At 38.0% G+C, this 16,862-nt stretch overlaps 1 protein-coding gene across 3 annotated transcripts in view; it reads left to right on the top strand.

The window, feature by feature from the left end:
* Positions 1–16,862, top strand: part of LOC128995918 (GATA-binding factor C-like) — a 96,821-nt gene that overhangs the window by 18,186 nt on the left and 61,773 nt on the right. Inside the window, exons 3-4 of one of the 3 annotated variants that reach the window (XM_054420968.1) lie at positions 3,196–3,222; positions 14,266–14,742. In XM_054420968.1, the coding sequence (XP_054276943.1) occupies positions 3,196–3,222; positions 14,266–14,742 (504 nt within the window). Of the gene's footprint in view, positions 1–3,195; positions 3,223–14,265; positions 14,956–16,862 lie in introns of all 3 variants that reach the window. The other 2 variants (XM_054420966.1, XM_054420967.1) reach the window with 2 other exon arrangements.

The following is a 16,862-nucleotide window of genomic DNA, read 5'->3' as shown; positions in this document are numbered from 1 at the left end:
TTTCTAATCCTAGAAGACGGGTGTCTTTCACTTTGCATATTCGGATCGTACCGGATGGAAAAGTTGAACGTTTCTATAAAATTACCACTGTCTTGTGGTGAAATTTTGTTATGGAGACTTGTTGCAGTTTTTTTACTTTGGTGCTGATTTTGCTGACCTAGTGTGTAGTGCAGAACTTAGGTCTTGGAGATCCTGGTTCTAAACCCGACAAAAAAGTACAATAGACAAGGAGAATTGTTTCTGTGTTAAAAATCTCTCTACAATAACCAACGTATTATTACTCATTCCTTGTCAAATTGATAGTTGTAATTCACATAGATGAAAAAAATATTATTTTTGACACAGACAATTGTGAAGCTAAGTCTGTATACTTACTTCTAAACTTAAGGGGTTTCTACGCAATATGAATGCAAGTTAAAACTTGGACACAATGAACAGATAGAGATGATTGTATTTTGTACTTTAGAATAACAAGATTTAAAATCGTTGTATTATCCCTTCCAAACCCTATTTCGGATCCCTGAAGCTTCCACCTGTTTACTTCAGACGGCTACATAACCGCATGCGAGTCGACGATCGAAACATCGTTTTTCGATTTTCACGATGCGCGAATCAGGTAATGAAGTGGGTCCCGAGTCCGGTGTGAGGCTATACGGCAGGGGCGGGTCCCCGTGATAGGACTGGCTCATAGGATCAACCGGGAATTAATAACCTGCGTCGATTACTGGACATAAATTACAAAAAAATTAACGACTCCGTTCTAATAAGTTCCACGAGCGACGGCTAAGGTCAAAGGTAGGACGGAGTGAGGATAGAACATGGTAGGGTCGTATACGTGACGTCAATCAATAATAAGCTCAAGTACTGGCTTGGTATGTACCAAGTACCTAGGTAGAGTGGGTATGAGCTGTCTTGGAATGTACCATGTACCTAGGTAGAGTGGGTATGATCTGTCTTGATATGCACCAAGGTGAGCATAGGGATGATATGGTGTGTTAAACACCATACTAATAGATTTCAGATAGGTGATTGATTTTAAAATAAAAAAAATAATTTAAGACAATTTAAACGTATACCAGTTGCAGTAAATCTACGTGAAATAAAATTAAAATAATAAAAATTCCAAAATGTTTTTAAATATCCGTCTTAAAATATAGCAATTTATCTAATAATGTATTGCAAGATACACACATATATAGCACATATATGTAGGTTTACCGTTATGCTAATAAATACAATAAACTGTTCAGGAAACAGTAGGATGAAACCATGCATTGTTTAAGGTCAAAATAAATAAATTTTACGTTAAGTAGTCTGAACTGAAACAAACAAATAAAATTCGAAGGCAGACAAGAGGAATCGGTGTGAAGCAATAAAGTTGGTATCAATTGGGCTCCAATCGCACGGCACCGACCACACAGCACACGGCTGGCCGCCCGCCAAACTATAAATGAAATAATGAATTACAAATTGTCCAACGTGTTTTTCAGCTCTCAGCTCCCGTTTAATATTCAAATATGATAAGTAATGCAGTATATCCATACCCTGCGCTTTCTTGTCTCTATTTTGGGGCAGCAAAAACGTTGCCTATGTTTGTTTGCGTTGGGATTTCGTTATGCATCTTTTTAATATTTATTAAAAAAATATACAGTTTTATTCGTTGTACTTGTAAGTTACTGGGACAGTGAATATTTAGATCGGTTATCGACGAATTTATACTGTATATTTAGTAATGCAGATGTTAGTTTACGGAGGGTTAACTATATGTAGTCTTGAGATGAATATAAACATTTCTACAGATGATTATGATATCTTAAAGTTATGGTAATACGGAAATATTTTAAAGACAACCCAAAATAATACAATAAATAACAATATTACAAACGGGTGTTATAAACTAAATTTTTAAAATTCGAAAATTGGTGTCTAGTTTTGGGGATTCGCTTTATGTAAAGGCTTTTATGCACAATGTTTACATTGTTTTTATCTACGCTTGAAAATGCTTTAGTTTCTCTTGCACCTATTTCTGATCTTCAAATGTATAGGCCTACTTAACCCAGATGCAATTTGGTTACGGGTTGACAGAAGTAACACAACCAGGGTTTGGACATTTTCCTTACAAAAAAGTTGCAAAAAGGCATCGCTCTTTGCCTAGAACCTAAAGAAATAAATGTATAATGAAGTAATTTATTTTTAAAATCCAAAATATAAAGTTTACAATTACAATCTTGCCACAATGCTGTACTCCACAGTTCGGGACATCGAGTTTGAAAAATAAAAGAGCAGAAGAGAGCATCGGTGTTCGGCGCGAACGAGCCAGCTCGACCGCAGCGCCCCTAGCGTCGAACCGTTTAATCTCTACTGTGCTCTGTAATCGGAAGGCTAATAAAATTATCAAGATTAAGGTAGTAATATAATGTGGGTAATGATACACAGCGTGGTATACTTCCCCACAGGTGGCTGTAGGAATTCGGCACCACTATAGTCTGTCCCCAGGTTCTAGGCCCAGGGGGAAAAATAATGTAGTACATGTTATATGTAAACGGTTCCATAGTGAAAATAGCTTACGCGATTCACTAGTGAGAACTTTATTACAAAATTTGAAATTTGATTTGATAGTGTAATTGTTAAACTCCGTTAGCTGTCCGCAGCTCCTTTGAATGCAAGTCGAGGCAGGCTAGGAATGTTAGGATAATAATTTAATTTGTATGATTTCGTTTTGAATTCGTTTTATATTTAATATCCTAAATATAGACTATCGAATGAAATAACTATTTTTGCTGGACCAAGTTGCATTTCAAGTAGATAAAGCCGATTTTGACTGGCGTAGTTTAATTCTTTATTCAAAATAGCTTTTTTTTAAACAGATTTGAGAGCTTATGATGAGCTAAGAATTATTATATCTTGTGACACTTTAAAATAAGTTAGAAAATGTTTATCAATTTAATTTCTTGAATCAATATTGTTTGCATACTCCTCTCTAATGCTGCATTAGATATTTTTGAATAAAATAGGCCTACAATTTGTTTTTTATAAAACCTGTAACACAAATTAAATGTGATCTGTTGTTTGCAAGGAACACATAAATTGTTTGTGTTAAGCAAAATCAAGTTAATACATTTTGAGATACATTACTCTATTTTTATTGATTTTATTATAAAACTAGTTAGAAATTAAACGAATATGGTGTTCTAGATACGGACTCCAGGACTTCTCCATCAAGTAAGTCAAAATCAAATTTAATTTAGTATAACGTTGAGTTTGAAATGCTGATGCACCTTAAAAAGTAGTTAGAGTAATATGATTAAATTCATTTAGACATTTTTGACACGTAATATTGTTTGGGGTACTGTTAAAGGAGAAGGTAAATCTTAGGTATTTATTGTACTCTTAAAGTAGTAGAACTCGAAATATTTTATCAATATCCTTACTCTATCTTTTATGAGCATGTAAAATACTTCTTCTTCTTATCTTAAAAAATATCTCGCACGTAACATGCATTCGCCTTCCTCATAATTGCACTTAAATTTATTACCTTAAATCTAAATTTAAAAATTTACCAGGAAATAGAATCACATAAACAATAATCAATCTCGATCAGCTTAACGCTGAATGTAACTAGTGCAAAGTAACTTCATTCATACGTTTATTACTTACAATCTGAAAGAAAACACTCCAAAACACCTTACGTTTGGATGACAAATAACAGTATGCAAGAGGTTGGCCTCTGCACCACCAGAAGTTTTAGATATCGTGTACACATTTTACAGGTTTCTCTTCAAAGTAAACATAAATCTATAGTTCTCTCAAGAAATCGTTTGTAATCACCAACCCTAACGTGGCATGTACTCACAAATATTAGTAACTTTCACTATACACACACCTACCAATACGTTGGAAGTTTTAGTATGCACCCTCTATCATACGATTTTCCTTTGTAAGTAAGCACAATTTTACTATAGACATACCCCTGGCTTCATTAAAGTGCAATATTGTAGCGTGTACTCTATGTACAATTTTAATCCCAAGTTAGCACAACTCCACTATAGTCGTACCGCCACCACATACCCCTAAGTACGAGTTGTATCTTGTACCCAATGTCCAACCTTAGTCCCAAGTTAGCACAACTCCACTATAGTCGTACCGCCACCACATAGCCCTAAGTACGAGTTGTATCTTGTACCCTATGTCCAACCTAGACCCAAGTTAGCACAACTCTACTATAGTTGTAACACTATCACATAGCCCTAAGTACGAGTTGTAGCTTTGTACCCTATGTCCAACCTATACCCAAGTTAGCACAACTCCACTATAGTCGTACCGCCACCACACAGCCCGAAGTGCGAGTTGTAGCTCGTACTCTGTCAAAACTTAGTCCCAAGTTAGCACAACTCCACTATAGTCGTACCTCCACCTCATAGCCCTAAGTGCGAGTTGTATCTTGTACCCTATGTCCAACCTAGACCCAAGTTAGCACAACTCCACTATAGTCGTACCGCCACCACATAGCCCGAAGTGCGAGTTGTAGCTTGTACCCCATGTCCAACCTAGACCCAAGTTAGCTCAACTCCACTATAGTCGTACCGCCACCACATAGCCCGAAGTGCGAGTTGTAGCTTGTACCCCATGTCCAACCTAGACCCAAGTTAGCTCAACTCCACTATAGTCGTACCTCCACCTCATAGCCCTAAGTACGAGCTGTAGCTTGTAGCATACCCTATGTCAAACATAGACCCAAGTTAGCACAACTCCACTATAGTCATACCGCCAACACATAGCCCTAAGTACGAATTGTATGTAGCTTGTACTCTGTCAAAACTTAGTCCCAAGTTAGCACAACTCCACTATAGTCGTACCGCCACCACATAGCCCGAAGTGCGAGTTGTAGCTTGTACCCCATGTCCAACCTAGACCCAAGTTAGCTCAACTCCACTATAGTCGTACCGCCACCACATAGCCCGAAGTGCGAGTTGTAGCTTGTACCCCATGTCCAACCTAGACCCAAGTTAGCTCAACTCCACTATACCGCCAACACATAGCCCTAAGTACGAATTGTATGTAGCTTGTACTCTGTCAAAACTTAGACCCAAGTGAGCACAACTCCACTATAGTCGTACCGCCACCACATAGCCCGAAGTGCGAGTTGTAGCTTGTACCTAGGGGAGGGACGGATCATCCAAGCGTCTATAACCATTTTCCCAAAACACCGAGGCCGATGATTCCCTCTCAATATGGGCTTCCACTCTCGGATTAGCATACCGTTTCGACCCAGACTATAATTTTCCCGCACCGTTTATTTCTAATTGTAGCTAAGCCAAATGATACGTTCATGCGCAGTGCTCCGTCCGCTCCCCACTACACGAATTATTTTAAATATATTCACTCCTCCGTATAATATGTAGTTTTACAATACTCCAAAGCCGAGATGGCCTTTAAATGGCGGTTCCGAACCGATTATAGAAGATCCGTACTCATTAGAGGCATTATAACTGATCGAGTTATACGTTTCGAGGTGTAATGTTCGGGGAACACCGTCGGTAGTCGACTCTGTTTAATAATAAGGTAGATTTTTAGCCAGTGTGATGAAATATTAGCCTAGGCGTAGATTAAAGCTGTATTTTGACTGAATGGGATGATGGGTGGTCAACTGCTTGAAATAGTTTTGAAATCGGTGCATTTAGACCAAAACCAAAACATGAAGAGTAAAAAGTTCTCTCAGACTCCCACTGTTCAATATAGTCCACGTATCGTTTGGCAAAAAGCTACCATTATGATCTTCGGTTTGTAGACAGGGGAGTAGAAAAAGTCAGAAAATTGGTTATTTGAAATGTTTTGAAACCATGTGGTTTAGCTTAATGAACCTTATGGACAAAAATACTGGACATTGAATATCAAACCAGTATGGTCCTTGTCCCAATACAACTACCAAGTAGTTAGTTATGAAGGTTTGTGAATAAAAACATTTGTCAACAAAATTTAGTGGCAAACATACATTTCATGAATAAAAAATAATTTTTTAATACATCCCAAATGTTTAAAATTAAATACTTTTCATCCAAGTTAAAAAAGTGCAGCGACTCCCACATGGCCACATGACAACCTCTCCACCACATACGATCCCAGCACGTCACATAACTCTCGGCGTCCCATTCCTCATTGGACGATGAAACCCACCTTGTCAGGACGCGCCGCATAACGCAATCCATAAACAGTCGCAAGCGAGTGTAATAAACAGCGCGGGACAAATGGTATTTTTGAAAATTCCAAGATGGTGTTTTTCCTCGGCGGCGCCGCGACACAGAAGTATCGGGTGACGAACGCGTGCGGGGTCCGGGAGCCGCGCAACAGTATCATTGCACAAAAAATACTTACCTTTCATTATACCTGATACACCGTGGGAGCGTGGATGGATACACTTCTGCTCATCCGTGCGTTCAAGTCTCCGGCCGTCCGTGGCGCGGTGACGGTGAAGGCACGATAATGGTGTTTGTACGATTATTTGTGGGTTTGTGTGAGAAATGTGATCAGGTAATTCGCATATTTACGGTTAAATTTTGTTGAGATAGATAAAGTAATAATTTGCAAAGACTGAAGTCAGGTTTGTGAAATCGCAATCGGGGGTTTTGTTGGATATGGAATATTCAAAATAGTGTACATCAAAACCAGGTATTAAAAGATAAAAGATTAAAATGTATCTAAATCCCTCACAGGTTTTTTTTCAGTTTAATCATTGTGTGTTTTAAGGTATTTAAATTTATGATTTGGTCTTGTATTTTAGTAGTATATCTAGTATACTGTCTGCAAAACGCCTGAAGATATGTCAAACAAATTTAAGTACGCATCTTTTAAACATATAAACCAAACAAATACAAATGTGACAGATCGTGCTGACCAAAAATCGCTCACAATGTGTAAAAATTAGAAATTCTTTGAATTTACTGCTTTTCCAAAGAAATGCTCTTAAAACACGATCCCATTAGAGCCACACTTTTTGTTGTGGTATTTGTTTTCGTAAAGTATTAAGTTTAATTGCTCACCTGTATTACTGTCAGCATAAATTAGGATAATATATTAAATTATAACGGTTTTTGTGGGGAAGCAAGAGAGAGTGTACACCTGCCCCAGCACGCGCCAGCAGGTGAAAATATCAACAGCCAGCACGTCTCGCCTTACGCCTTGACCTTAGAAATTTGAGGGGGCATAATTCAGTTGTTCAAGGTTAGATTCCTGCCCCGACATTAAACCGCGAACGGTTTTGGGACTCTTAATTGGCGAGCGTATCAATAAAACCCGCTGTCCTGGCGTTTTATTATCGGCAACATCGGGTACTGCTGTTTTTGGAAATTCTCGACCACCTGAATAGAATTTTGAATACTTTACAATCCCTGCAGTTGTCGATCACGTAAATATACAGTCCTTGAGTACATAACGGCGTGGATGTTTGATCGCATCACCCGAAGGTCGAACTGTACAAAGACCGAGCCTTTCCAATCATGATCCCACTGTGGCATTAACATAGCGAGAAATGCACTGTTAGATCACGCGGGACCTTTGTTACCGCGACACATGTCTGGTCTGATGGATTTATAAATGCTGAATGATCACTTCTCTCAAGCCTCACCTAGCTGCTGTATGTTCCTTGTACACTTGGCAATACTGTGGGTGTAATGTTAATTTATCGAGAAATGCACTGTATAGTCTTGGCAATAATCCACCCTTCTTCTTGGTATCTTGTCACCATGACACTTACATATCAATAATGCACAAACAGCAGCTCAAGCTAAGCAAAGATTCCATACAGAAAACTATTGGATTTTAAGTCATAAAATAAATATACTGTACATACATTTTCTTAAGTATTTAAATTTAATTTTCAACAAATTTGTGTTTACATTTACCTGAAAAAAAGAATCGTGAATCACATCAGCTACAAACAAGAATTATGATTTCTTTTTAGGCGCACTCATGCTAAAACATCTCTATGCTTGATTTGTAATCAATTTGGTTGATGGCTTGAAATCAAATGTTTTTTGTCATTATTATCTACATCTCTAACGCTTTGCTACTTGGAAATTTTAAGTTAAAATACAATATTGTGAATTAAAACTTGTGTCCTTGCTAGAACTTCTTTTATAATATTCCAGGCAATTTAATATTATAATTCCCTGACGTTCACCAGTGCGCCGCCTATTTTTTAAACAGTTATATAAAAGCAATAAATTTCCCTCGTGGCCTGTTATTATTTCGGCGCCACAAAAGAATCACACACTACGGGCAATTTAATTTTTAGGTCATAAAGAGCAACAGTGCAGGCAACCATTGTACGGTGTTCAGCTCGTTCCCCAACCATATAAATCTCGGCTTATTTATTGCTATGTATTTAAAAGGACAGCTCGACTGTTACACTTTCTAATGTGTTTAAAAATTACAAATTTAATTTGAAAGTGGTTAAAGTAAATAGTAATTGTGGTGTGTATGGATCTTGGATCTTTTTCTTTGTAGTGTGGTTGGAAACTGTACCTTTTTAAGTATGAACGATAGTAAAATATTTCGATGTTACCTATCAAGGAAGCTGTTATCGCGTCTATTGGTACAGTAATTTGTTTAACAAAATCACTAAATAAAAAATAACTGCAAACATTAAATTCGCTACAAAGAGAAGCTCAACAACTCAAACAACCCTATGGAAGATATCGATTTAAAATCGCAAAGTAAAATGAAAATCTCCTTTCAAATACATTATGTTACACCCTAAAATTGCAACCCCTTCTAATAACACTTACTGTGCCTTTCATCCTCGCATGAACTTTGTAGGGTGTCTGATAAGGTTTCATTGGACGAGCTGTTTAATCCCATTAGCGGTAAGATAGACTGTCCAATCGCCAGTATTCATCACTTAATGTAGGCGCCTCTCACACAAGACTTATCAGGGATCGCGAATTCGTCAAGAATAGAGGACAGGAAGCAATTTGACTAATGCCTACAGGCTCGGTCATGCCCTGATGCACAAACAATCACTACCCCTCTCTCTTCTCGCCTAAAGATTCTCGTACTTCAATCAGCTTTGTGGGGTACGTTTCATCTCACGAGGAATTATCGATGTTGAGAGGAATTTGGTACACTAAAATTATCTAGAAAAAAGGCATGATGGCTGATTAGCATTGTTCAAATCCTAAGTGTTGGTTTAGTTAACAACTAACGACCGTTGCACATGGATCGGGTTAAATACATTACCTTTTTCTTTCAGATTGGCAAAATTAGTTTGTAATCACTTGCTTGTTTATAGATTAATAAAAAACTCCTACGGAAAAGATTGGGTAAGTAATGTATCGCATGAAAACTCAGGAGGTAAATAACTGTGTTTACAAACATCATTCACCAAACATAATTACTACGCAATTTTAAATGCGATAGAGATGAAATGGGATTTCCTATTTTTTAAATACAGTATGTTAGGAACGCTCTTTCAATGATAATTATTACGAATTTGACAAACACCCATGAATGACTTTGAACTAATTTAACATTGTCCACTAAGACTTAATAGCAAAACAATTATTTTGTGCGTTATAATAGTTAACATCTCGAACTTTGATGCGAGTAAGACAAATTTGGCTAGCTAACAAAAATTTGACGATTTTTTAAGATTTTCATAACATTTTTTGACGTAAGGGATGTTGCGTCGATTATCAAATTATTTCAACCTCCACGATACGCTTGATTCTATTCCAGTTTAGTTAGAAAACTTTTAGTGATTGTCACATAAACGGTGCTTTCGTCTATATTTCCTCTCTTACCTTATACACAATATTTCCTCTTATACACAATTATACACACGTTAAACACAATTTGCCCAGTTTCCACACGGTGTCAGTTTTGTTCATCTATGACTTCACACCACGTCCACGTCACGGTCGTCGGTCACCAGTCATGGCGCGCTAGTCGCTACGACCCGGCCATTTCCATGCCTAATTATTTGCGCAGCCCATGCTTGTGCTCATTACGGGCCTCATGTTTCCAGCATTTGTTCAGAGGCCGTCGGCCATATTTGTCCGCTACGGCTGGCCATTGGCTGTGGCTAGGCGTGCGTGTCCGCGGCAACGTGCTACACACTACACACTATCACTATAGAGGTGAAGAATAGTTGTATGTCAAATAAACACTTTTACCTGAGGTATTTTGTTTTCATATATTCATGAATATGCAGAACAAATGTTTCTAATTATTTAGAGTTTTCTATTGATAATCATTTTGTCTTTTAGTGCGGACAAAGTTTCTCTGTTACCTTAGAACTATCTCCCAGTTAAAATTTGTATTAATTAAAATAACATCCGTAACAGTGTTCATCCCCCAATTAGCAAGTCTAGTACGATGTCCCACGCCTCGTACAAGGAGGTGCCCTCATACACTGCTTATGTTACCCCCTTGTGTCCCTGGTGTTCACACGCACTTGGACACGATCTTCCTAGGTGGGCTTGTCTCTTGTAAACAGAAAAATTTTAGTCAATTAATTTTAAAACAATTAAAAACAAAATCTTTCAATACTTTTCCTAAACCTACCTCCTTATTTTGTCCCTCTAAAGCCAATTTTTCTTTAAGTTACGGTGATTAACCATTAATATAAATATTGTTAATATTTCTAATTATCTGCTAGTCTGTGTGTGATTTAGTGTTTACAGTTCATCATTTAGTTGAAGAGATACTTGCCATAATGTTTCTAACAATGAACTATTAGTTGATAGAGTTACGAATCCCAACCAAAGTCGTATTACTATTTCGGTATAAATGATGAATCAACATCGGTAAAATCATAGACTCTTAACCATTTACTTTTGGACACTGAAGTAAATATTTCATCTATGTAGACCAGTTGTGGTCAATTTCCAAAGAGAACATAGTGGTTTCAACTTCTCCCATGGAGTTAAAGTAAAGATAAAAAAAAATTAAATTGTTTATAAATTGTGTATAAATAAAAATTAAAAAAGATCGTTTTTATATTATCAACGATTTATTTCCTTTTCAAGCGGTTCATACTATGGGACACTCAAGCGCAACAAACATGTCTTTTTATTTTGGCATGATTTAAAAGATTACGTAAAAATAAGGATAACTGTATTTTATAGCAGTTTACTTTTATAGCGATTCAATCAAATTAAGTTCTTAATTCTAAACCTGGCTACAACTTTAACATGTAAACGGAATAGCGTAGCTACATAGCCAAAGGAATAATCAACTCAATCACTTTATCACTCCAATATACAACCACAGACCTTCAGCGGCAACAATGGTGGAACAAAACAAAAACCCAATCCGCGAAAAATATCACGCTTCGTGCCAATGGCCGAGCAACAAAAACCCGCAATAAACCGGGGCCGATAAAAAGCTACATTTACATAAAAATGAAATTCCCGGTTATGTACATTAAAAAAGGACGAGTCAGCGACAAGCTCGTAAATCCCGGCCAGATGAGTAATTAAGGAGGACAAAAACACTTGTCACAGAGGACGCGATTCGTCAATCGAGGCGCGCGCTCATTGGCCACGACGAGTCGGCATTATGTGGCGGACGTGAGCTGGGGCCGAATGTAAACAGAGAGATTACGTAAACTAGCGACCGATCTCTCTACTGCCGCTTGTCTGGAAACTTTGCAAAATCTGCTAAAACAGTGCTTGCGGGCCTTTACAAGCTTGACAGGGAGTTGTAATGAGTTTGTTTAGCTAACGCATGTGTTGAACATACTCTCTTCATCAAATTTACAATCCTTGCAGTTCTGCTAAAGACAACGTCATTGTAGCGATGCTAACCATTGTTTTTTTACCTACTAACTAATATGATAATTAAGAACGATTTATTTGTTGTCTTGAATGCGTGCTAAATAAAACTTTAAACAGAAGTTAAACACCAACCTTAGAAAACCAAAATAATACCAACTTATTATTGTACTGAAGTATTACGGGTCTAACAGCAGTATTCAAAGTTTATGGCATTAGTTTACTATTGTCTCTAAAATAATACACATTAAATTTTTCATCCCGAAGGAATATATGTATGTTAATAAGTCTGACATTGTATATAGTACTAAATAGTCAGGAACCCTACAATTTAAGAGCAGATCTATTAAAACATTAGCTAACAAAAAAAAAGTAAATGTAAACATTATTACAAACCACAGTAAAATACTGTATCTAATAACCTTTTCTATTTTGCATAACGTTTAGTGAAGGAATAAGTTGAATCCAAAAATGTATATTTTCGAATCCATCTCTGCTCAATATTTTGTCAACCGAGCTCTGTATTATTCAAAAAACAATTCAGAGAATGTAAGAAATCGTTTGTACAGTATACAAATCCGTTTTTGAATCCATCACATACTATACTGCAACTTCCTAATACTGTGTATGAACTATTTGTTTACAAGCTGTAGACCTATCTTGAAACTCATTTGTTAACATACAACTACAGCACAAGCGCACCCACATTGTAGAGAACGCAATCATATATTTATATAGCATAATGAAGACCTTCACGCGAGCGTGTATTGACATTAAGGGTGGGAAGGTGGTTGTAGTAGGTGGGAAGTGGGGGATGGAAGGGGTAACGATTCCACCAGTTAATGTTATGGCTGGTCGTGTGAGGGGAGTGTATTTGTATCACATGCCAGCTAAGCCAGATCAATATCTTCCCCACACCGCATATTGAATTGATAATGTAACGGTAAAATTAAGTTGTCGAACAGTTTGTGGTTACAGTCGATCGCCCTTTGCGTTCAAGTATGTTTACAAACTCTCGGTGTCTAACCTTCTTGCAGGACTTATTTGTGGATCGATTTTATCTTGGCCTTCCGAGGTCGTTCTTTCAGTTTTAGCATTGATATTTATCGAGTTGTTACGGTGAACTTACTTATGTGTCATCAGGTTATTTGTAGCCCTCAATCGCGATGGTATTAAAATATCACACGTTGGAAATGTCATAACAAGTCTGAAAATTTAGCTTATTAAGCACGCGACGATCTGTAGAACAGTATATTTCATAACTATGTCGTTTATTGACTCTTTTCGAGCTTTTTGCACGTGTGATGAACTATATTTTACGTCACTTTGCACCATAATTTAAGAAAACTAAGTTACCAATAATAAAACTAAAAATATATATATAGTTTGTAAAAATTACCTCTCAAAACGACATCTAGCTTTTTTATATCCTGCTAAATAAGCAGCTATCTGTTTAGTAAGTGATTCAAGTATTTCGGTTGCTGCTGATTCTGTCAGCTCAGTTGTAAATTTCGTTTGTAAATAAAATTGCATGTGTCGAAAGTATGTACAGATTCTTAAATCGATTTCAGTTAATTGTTGCCTTATTGTAAATAGTTCGACATATCGATAGTGACGATAGTATAATGTACACACACTAACACAATCTTAATAGACGAAACGATTGAATGACTTGCTAAACAGCTGCTTGTTTATTTTAGCAAATTAAATTGAAAATAAGTTAGAAGTAGTTTTGAGAGGTAAATTAAAACTATTTTAGTTTTGAAACATTGTTTGTTAATTTATATTTAATTGAGTTTAAACCAGTTAACGACTTTCGACCCTGTCATATATACCTTGTCAAATATCAGCTGTTTGGGTTTTGCTACTCCAAGCCCGGACTTACCTAATACTTAAGTTGACCGCAATCATCCTTGGGCGAGTGAGCCGTTACCGCACCTGTCCGCAGGAAACGATGAATCAGTCCGCACCTGCACAAGCTGCGGCCGAACCTCACTAATTGATAACCACACCTGTGCATTGTTTCCCCAATTGTCCTTAATGCCTTTACAACCATCACTTACGCGAACTGCACTGCAGCCGCAGCGCGTGCCGGCCAACTTGAGCAAAGTAGCATCTTGGCACTTGGCCTCGTACTGGTACTAATTTGATATCTCAGTTGAATTTGTCATAAAAAGAGAGTTAGTGGCTTATGTTCAGGTCTCACGGAAAGTTCCCTAGCAGGTCTACACTTTTGTAGCTGAGCTACTGTTTCTCAATTATTGCAGTGTGTATCAATTGAGCTATGATGCAATAAAATAGGAATAGCCACGAAAAGAACTAGCCACGAGCAGGATGGTTGCTAGAATACACGTCCACATTTCCTCCTTGACCTTCCCGGTATATTAAAACCTGTATTTAATTAAATGTCTATGTTATCATGTTGAGGTAAGAAGTACTTCTGTGGGGCGAGAGCTGCTTGCTGATACTTTAACGGGTGTTTTGTCTGTTGCAGCGGCGGCGAGGCAAGTGTGCAGACCTCACTTCAGCCATCACCCTTGGATATCAGGGTCAGACAGCAAGCAGCTCTCCTACCCCCAGAACGGGCACCCACCCTCCACCTCCACCGCGTCTTCGTGGTGTTCGCCCTTCAACCCCGTCCAGTCGTCCAGCGAAGACACCCCCGCCTCCGCCAAGTCGCCTCACAACCCCGTGTCCTCGGTGTCCCACGCCATGTTCAGTTTTCCCCCCACACCACCTAAGGACGCTACCCCGGACCCTGACAGTGTCCCGACGGCGTCCACTTCCAACGCGCTATCTACACCGACGTCTTCGGATTACATGTCCAAGGGGACGCCGACGTCCAACGCCAACGACTACTCCAACGTCATCGTCCACGCCGCCTCCATGGGTGTGTTTATCCATCCTGACCAGGCGTCGTCGTGTGACATCAAACCCATGCTCAACTCGCAGTCGTCCAAGCAGCGTGAAGGTACCTCGACCTCTTCCTCCGGCACGACCTCCCCCGCCTACCCTCACACCAGCCAGGGCTACCAACCTTATCCTCAGGACTCCTACCCTTCCTACTCCCACGGATCCTTCTACAACAAGGGGTACTATCAGAACAACACCTCCTCCTCCCTCTCCAACAACTCCTTGGTCAAGTACTCGTCTGCCGCTAAGAGTAAATCTCGAACTAGCGCTGGTGAGTTTTTGTTTTGTTTGTTTTTGTTTAACCTTTATTTTAAGTTGATTTGATCCAGTTGAAACTGATTTGATAACCTTCTACCATCTCTTACTTTTAATTTTCCACTGTTCAATTTTATCTCCAAGTTTCAAGGTACAGTAGTATTACAAGCACACTCATTTGCTATCTAGAACCACCCCTAAAGATCAAAGCACATAACTTGTTCATGTGCTAAAGTTTATGCTGAGCCCAGATTCGTACTTTTTACCAAACTTGAATCAACAATATACCAAGAAATTAATTGCATATAATTTAAATTAATATTAACGATTCTTAACAAGCATTTTTACATTAAATTGCTGGAATGTTTACGATGTACCGTCTTAATGAGGTACAAATAGTATTGGAGACCAAACTTGTTTTAAAACCACAAGCATATAAAACAAACACACATTTTTATAATATAATCGTTCTATAGTACCTTAATGTTTTTTTAATAAATATTTTTTTTACATTTATTGAAAACGTTACACATTCATAATTTTTTTTTACAACTGGATCAATTGTTTATACTTTTATTTATCTTACTAACCCCTGCCCTTTACTATTATTTGCTTTATGTTACTGTTTTGGTTTTTAAACGTTTCACCAATCGTCCACCAAAGTTCCAATGCACCTCGTACCTTTAGAATATCTCCTAACCGTCCATATAACAGTAGTTTAAGTTACAATATCTTAATCGTAAGTTTACATGAACTGTATGCATTATTTTCGGATACTAAAGTAGACATCCCACCTTCATTGGACATCTTCCGTAGAATGATATACTATTGATGTATCGTGTTCTTTCACATTTTCATTCTATGATAGTTGATAGAGACACAATATATGCTATACTGTAGCCTGTTCCCATGTTTGTGGTAGCTGTATTTTGACAGCAACACCAACACTCTCTAACGGTGGTTCAAATTAGCTTATTTGTTTACAAATTTGATAACAACTTAAACCTGGAGGATGGAATGTTTACCTTAAATTCTATTTATAAGTTCGAAGCTGTAAGTGTGACTTTGGTTTTACACACTATGAACACTGAGTACAAAGACATGTGGAATACCGTAGCTGAACACTTGCGCTGATACCATCAACCAACTCAGGGAAAACTCAATCGAACAATTGAATGCTGCAATTACGCAGTTAATTGTATTGTCGACCGACAGTCCATTGTTTATTTTTGGAAATGTCGGAACACTCCGCGTTATGGAATACAAAATAGGGCCGTGGAAATGGTCAGAAGACGAAACAAAGGGAAAACAGGATACTGATAATTAGGAGGTGAAGAAACCGTGATGAATATTTAACATGCAACGCTCCCCGTGTGCATTAGGGGAACTAGCGGAAAACACACCGAACCATACTGACGGAACGGAGGAAAAGGAACGGTGGAAGGTACAATGGTCCGTTCCATCGTTCCGCCTTGGTCTGTAGCCACTCAATTGTGCGGTGGAAACTTCTTCATTGTTTGCCAAGGAAACCCGCAACAATGATGGCGGTCACACTTGAGCATTCGCGATAGCAACTTTGTTTTGAGTATTAAATTCACAAACGTATTGTACAAAAACTAAAGTTTGAAAAACTTGTGCTAATACCGTATAAATATCACATATTGAAGACGTTTAACCTTTTTACACACACATACATGGTCCATACATGGTTTGTACATGGTCCATACAGGAGGCGTTTCCTACTTATATAGTTCAGGTTTTTATGTTACTAAATAAACCCTTTGATCCTGAGTGTATTTGTACAAGTATTAGCATTGAAATCTGGGTGTCTTTTCTGAGTGTCTGAGCTATACTGGGTGTCTGCAATACGCGAAGGCTATACACACTTCTTCGGGCTCTACATATGTTTTTATGTTTAGGTGT

Source organism: Macrosteles quadrilineatus, unplaced genomic scaffold (genome assembly GCF_028750875.1).
Source record: "Macrosteles quadrilineatus isolate MER2022 unplaced genomic scaffold, UCM_ALF_1.0 Scaffold_5__1_contigs__length_97177068, whole genome shotgun sequence".
NCBI lineage: Eukaryota > Metazoa > Arthropoda > Insecta > Hemiptera > Cicadellidae > Macrosteles > Macrosteles quadrilineatus.
The sequence above is the reverse complement of the archived record's forward strand: the minus strand, read 5'-3'. Positions and strand labels throughout refer to the sequence as shown.